Source organism: Ursus arctos, unplaced genomic scaffold (genome assembly GCF_023065955.2).
Source record: "Ursus arctos isolate Adak ecotype North America unplaced genomic scaffold, UrsArc2.0 scaffold_16, whole genome shotgun sequence".
In the NCBI taxonomy this organism is placed as follows: domain Eukaryota; kingdom Metazoa; phylum Chordata; class Mammalia; order Carnivora; family Ursidae; genus Ursus; species Ursus arctos.
This window is the reverse complement of record NW_026622830.1, coordinates 51,499,574-51,505,573: the sequence shown is the minus strand read 5'-3', so window position 1 is coordinate 51,505,573 and position 6,000 is coordinate 51,499,574. Positions and strand designations below refer to the sequence as shown.

Genomic DNA, 6,000 nt, shown 5'->3' with positions numbered 1-6,000 from the left:
CCTGCTCTTGAATGGCAACTGAATCTGACGAACAAATACAGGTTGCCAGTTACTTTTTCTCACCACTTGGAGAGAAATGTGGAGAATTGTGAATTTTTCCCTGGTTGCTTTTAGCATCATCTCTTTTTCTTTTGTACACTATTTGACTATAATCCACCAAAGTGTAGATTTATTTCATTAACCCTGTTTGGGATCTTACGTTAGTCCTATACCTGAGGACTTCTGGTATTTGCCACTTCTAGAAAATTCTCAGCTATTGCCATTATCTCTTTGGAGTATTTCTTTTTCCTCTTTCTTTCTATTCTCTTTGAGAGCCCTGCCCAGAAATGGGTTGACCTTCTCATTCTTCATGCTACATAACGTGCTTTCATACCTACCACATGTTTATCTCTGTGGGCTATCTTTTGGGAAAATTTTCTCAGATCCACACTTCTGTTTACTAATTTTTCAGCTATATCTAATTTGCTGTTTTATCCATCCAGTGGTTTCTAGAACTTGTGTTTGGTCTTTTTTCAAATCTACTTGGTTCTTTTTAGAATAGTCTCCTGTTTCTTACTGACACTTTACGTTCCGCCTCCTTTGGCATGCATGGACAGGCAGTATAAAGCCTAACCCTCCCAGAAGCACCTACAGGGCCTACCTGTGCCTCCAGCCTCTTGTCCACACACCTTCACTGGTGCAGACAGCGCACTGTCAGACCACTTCTTGGAGCTAAAACCGCAGCAGTCCTCCTGAGATGGGCACGTTCATTGAAAAAGCCTGCACCGTGAAGTCAGCTACATTCAAGTCAAGCTGTGTCCCGAGCTCTGTCCGTAATTGGAACTTAAATCAAGTTTGTTGCTTGTTTCCTCCGTCTTCACCTTATAAGACTGGGGAGAGCTATGTGACATACATATTTTACAGGCTGCAAATGTACAAAGAGTGCACAGCTGGCCTGGCGCCTGGCTCCAGCCACGACTCGGTGACGATACAGCAGTGGCGGCATCTTCACACCTCTGTCAGCGTCAGGTTCAGCACTGCGTGTGGCAAAGTTCTACCTCGCCCAGTCTATGCTTGCCTTTCTTTTGAGGGTTCAGGCTCCATGAAAAAGAGTAGTGCCCACTCACCTTTACTTGATATCAAGCAAAATAAATTGGCTTAAAAGAACAGAAACAGAGCTTGTATATGCAGAGGTCTACACTCCGCATCTTACTGAGCACTAGGGCTACCGTCATAATGCACTGTGCCTCTGACTTGTCCATATAAATTAAGAAGGAAATAGAATTGTATGGAATAAAAAAACCTACAGGTATTTTTAACTAACTTCTAGGTATTCCTGGCTTTTAAACACTTATTTGATTGACTGGCAAAAGAGCTGGAGGTCAAATCTCTGCTAGCCATTGATGTAACCCAACCAAACTATATTATCACGGAATATCCTGTTAGCTTGTCAGTTCCAGCTGTTTGATAAAGCTGAAAATACAAGCATATTTCTCTGGTAAACTGTAACTAGGACAAGATCGCATTTGACTAGAGATTTATTAACCTCACATGTTTGTTTTTCTTTCCAAATGTGTCTTCTAATCGATTTGGGTGCTGAACTGAAAGTGACCAACACTGAGTACCATCCCCAATCCACAACCACCTTTGTCTCTGTGACTGTGTCTACAAAAATGAGGGTGCCTGCGCACGGGGCTCACCTCCTCTCACACTCTAGTGTTTTACACATATGGTTTCCGACTAACGTGTTGCTCTGCTTAACAGTGGAAAAAATTATTATTTTTTGGAGAGAACCAGAGAAAGGACAATTGTAGAGAATCCTTTTAATTCACTTTCAGTCACAGCAGTCTCACTAAGGTCAGGACGAGTCACTACCTCATTTAATTGTAGCACGTGAACGTCAAGTACACACCCAGTCCTCTCAGGCGAGCCGGAGCGTACCGGGCTCGCGAGCCGTGCTGCCCGTTCATGAGATAATTAGACGTGGTCTCCTCAGGGCTCAGGAAGTCCTGCTGCACAAAAGAATGCTAACAGGACAGAAAGGAAAAGAATGAGGAATTGAGCTCTTCGAGCCGAGGCTGAAACAAAGGAGTCCTGACAAGAGAAGTGTGACTAGCCAAAGGCCATCACCACAGAACCCCTGAGAAACTCAGGCAGTCCAGAGTCGGTGGTGCCACAAAGACAGACGGAACAGAAGTCTAGAAGAGATCACTGGTTAATCATTACCAGCCAATTTTATTTATACAGGAGTCGTAATTACAATCAGTAAGAAAATTAAGGAAAGACGTTCATCCTCTTGTGTGTGATTTAATATGCAAACAAATCAAGTGTGAGTCACGCCAAAGTAGGTATGTAATCTTACTTCCACTCCTCTGGTGGGTGTGCAAGTTCATACTTCTCCCTCACATTGGAGACACCCATATCCAAATGGAGCCAGTGAACCTCCTCTGACCGCAGGTGACTGAGGCGAAATCCATAGCAGGCCACGTGCTTTACTTTGTGACTGTCCACTATCTTCTGAATGATCCCCTAAAACATACCCCCCACAAAAATGACTGTTATAAACAAACAGAAAAAAAACAACTGTATGCTAAAAATTAATGCAATGTGCATTTCTTTTAGTTAGCAGAAATCTTTGGTAAAAAGAGTATCAAGTTAAATAAATTACTTCATTTTTCTCAGGAATCTTTTTTCTCAAATAGTATTTTTATGAACAAGGAAAAGTTCTGAAAAAAACACAAGAGGCTCTTCCCTTTTCATTAGTGATAACCGAGGCACGGAAACGTAACATGCATTTCTGCAGCTCTACCTCTGCGGCACCCCCAAAACCTGACCAAGCGTTCTGGCCGCCCCTGGAGGTCACGTGCTGAGAACTAGACCTAAGGAGGGGGTCCCACTTTCTGAACCCAGGACAGCATACTGGTTTAGACCAGGCTGCAACTTCATGTCATTTCTTAAGAAACACAGTTAGAAACATACAATGAAGGCCACGCTTCTGATAGTATCGATGATGTAGGAGAAGTTACTGGAAGCTGGGCCTACCCAATCTACTATGAGCTCTCTGTCGCTTACAATGCAGCAATCTAAAATAGTCCCCAAACCTAATGCTCCTGACACACGTGCCCATGAGTTCAGAGTTGAAGGCGGCAGGGAAGGCTGCCTCGCAAAGATGAAGCTTATCCTGGGACGAGGGCAAGGAAGCCGTAACCCCGAGTCTTGACCTGTGCTCTCACGGTTGTGGAGGTCTCGTGCGTACAGGGACGTAAATGGGCAGCACATATGGAAGACTCACATGGGAATACAGCAGAGACCATCCGCTCCCTTACGTGAAGGTGTGCTCATGATAACCACTGCACTCTTCTCAACACTTCAGGCCATTCATAATTTTTAATGAGGCTGCTATTAACATGCAAATGACTGCTAAAGAAAATCACTGTTTTTTTAAATTAGCAATTAACTGAAAGCATCATATTACTTGTAATATAAGGCACATCTTAAAAAGTTCCTACGTATACTAAATATGTCTATATTAGGGCATGATGCTGTTGATAATAAGAATGTTCCTATCCCTACTCATGAGAAAAGAGAAGTAACGTGTCCTATATATGCAAAACCTGTCAAGGACCCAGTGTGTCCACACTAAAGGCATCATCACCTGCCCATGCTCAGCCTCCCCTTCAGACTACTGGATCCCAGGAGAAGGTTGTGTATCAAGCACGGGAGAGTGACATCATCGGGGAGAAAGCACGGACAAAGGACAGGCTGGAGGCGTCAAAGGCAGATGAGCTCTCTGTGGGACAGGAAGGATGTGTGCAGCCTACAGATGTCTGGGTGAAACTGAAGTAAGCATAAATGTCCTTCCTGGCTTTTGATTCAAGGCCCAGAATCTCTGTCAGGCCACCACGAAAGACGCTGCAGGTTGTGTCTACCCAAGGGCACCCAGCCACGGGGCAGCGGGAGCCGAAACCCAGCCCGCCCCCTAGTCTTCACCTCTTGTGCTCTGGGGCAGGGGATCTGCCTAGGGGGAAGAGACAGCCATTTCGAGTAATTCTTTCAGCGGCAACTTCTGCAGCTTCTCCTTGCCAACAACACAAATCCCTGAGCTGCACAGGACAGGCACTGGCGCCGCTTTCGAATTCCCACGAAAGCGCTTTGTCTTCCTGTCCCAGCTCTGCCAATTCACTACCGAGAGCACACCGACACCGGTGGCCCTCACTAAAGCTCGGGTTTTAGCACATCTCTTTACTCCACAGCAGCTCCCTGCTAGCACAGATTCCAGAGCTGCCTCTCTACTGTTAGGGCCGAAGTTTATGTTCACATCCGTCCCCAACCCTCTGTCTCACCAGGTCTATCCTTCGGGGACAAACGGTTTCTTACTGTTGATGTACCATCCACAGTCTGAGAGAAATCCTACCCTTTCTGGATGCCCTCCCTGATGACCCCTAGCAAAGGTTATCTTCATGACCTCTCAAGGAATGGGCACACAGATGCCTACCTGCAGAGAGGCAAGTGTACGGACGCTTAGTCCAGAGCTGTGGAGCCCAGGGGAAAGACAGGCTCCCAACCTGGAGTTTTATGGGATAGATACAGTTTTAGTCCATTCACTTGATCACGCGACCTGAAGACACCCAGTGTGACCTCAGGTTGGGTTCTGTTGAACAAAGAGTTCCCATCCTACAGAACCTCCTCATTAAACAAGGTAGCAACTTTCACTTTCCACTAAAAAATTAAAAGCAATAAACACACAGACATTTCCCTTTATTTCACGTTTTGCTTTTTCTTTATGCTTCCATACTGTGTTCTGTCCTATTTCTCTAGAACTCCTGAATATCTCACTGCTGACTCAGTTTGAATGGTGGCCAAGATTATGAATACACAAGGACTTCTATATTTGAAGCTCAGTACATACACTCAGTAACTTAAATAATTTTGAGAACCAAATATTTGGTTCTGCATAACTGAAAAATAACTTTGAGGACTAGGTATTTAGTAAGGAATGCATACTCAAAAAAAAAAAAAAAACAAAAAAACCCCAAACCCAACAGTACTACCATATGGAAAAGTATGCATGTATTATTTCTGGAAGACGTACATTCAGAAAAAGATCTCTAGGGAGATAACAGGACAAGGCTTTATAATTTGCCACTAATGGCAGCTGAATTACATTTAAATTTCTCATCCTGGTTTGATGTCCCAGGACAATCCTACCCTACAGTATATAAACCTACACTTTGCTACTCTGAACTATCCCTTTACTCATCTGTATCATATCCCAGAATTTGGAAATATATAATTTTCCTGATTAATTTTCACATGAGATATTCGCAGGAAAAGAATTCTTCTTGAGGATGAAAAGACACTAGCCAGTGTGTACACGAGGCTTCCATCTCATCAGGAACAGAGCACGTGGCCTCAGAGCCATTCTACTACGGGGGGACAATTATTGTCTTGTCAGCTTCCTTGCTCCGGGGGAGAAAGGGAAGTGGAGGTGCACGCAATTCTGCTATGAACGAGCTTCTAGCTGGCATCGTACACATGCAGCAGCACTGCTTAGAAACAGACGCACTGGGTCAAAAGCTACTTTAAAATGTGACGTTTTGGAAGTATGGCCACCAGGGAAACTATACCAATTATACTTGGCACACAATGTTAGAGACTGTCCTTCACCTCATGCCAATGCTGGGTAAAATTAATCTTAAAGTGTTTATCGATGTGACGGACCATAGAAGGGGGGGCATTTCATTATTATAATTTACATTTCCCTCATTATATACTAGTGAGATGACACTGTACTTTCATTTCTAAAAGTTCTTTTTATGATTCTGCTTGGTTCCACTTGGTCACTTATCTTTCAGACTATGCTCTAGAAAGAAATAATGACCTTTCCACTGGTAGAAAGAAATCCTGCAAACCATTCCTTCATGTTCATCCACTCTTGAATGTTCACTCACTCTTTTGGTCATTTGCATCTAGCCTACATCTGGTGGTAAGACAGCACCCTTAGCCTCCAAAGCCTTAATC

General features: G+C 44.0%; 1 protein-coding gene across 1 annotated transcript in view; it reads right to left on the bottom strand.

Annotated features, from left to right (window-relative positions):
* Positions 1–2,194: 2,194 nt before the first annotated feature.
* LOC125281364 (focal adhesion kinase 1-like) overlaps positions 2,195–6,000 on the bottom strand; it is a 69,353-nt gene continuing 65,547 nt past the window's right edge. Inside the window, exon 5 of the mRNA XM_057312839.1 lies at positions 2,195–2,508. Coding sequence (XP_057168822.1) covers positions 2,338–2,508 — 171 coding nt within the window. The 3' untranslated portion in view covers positions 2,195–2,337. The remainder of the gene's footprint in view (positions 2,509–6,000) is intronic.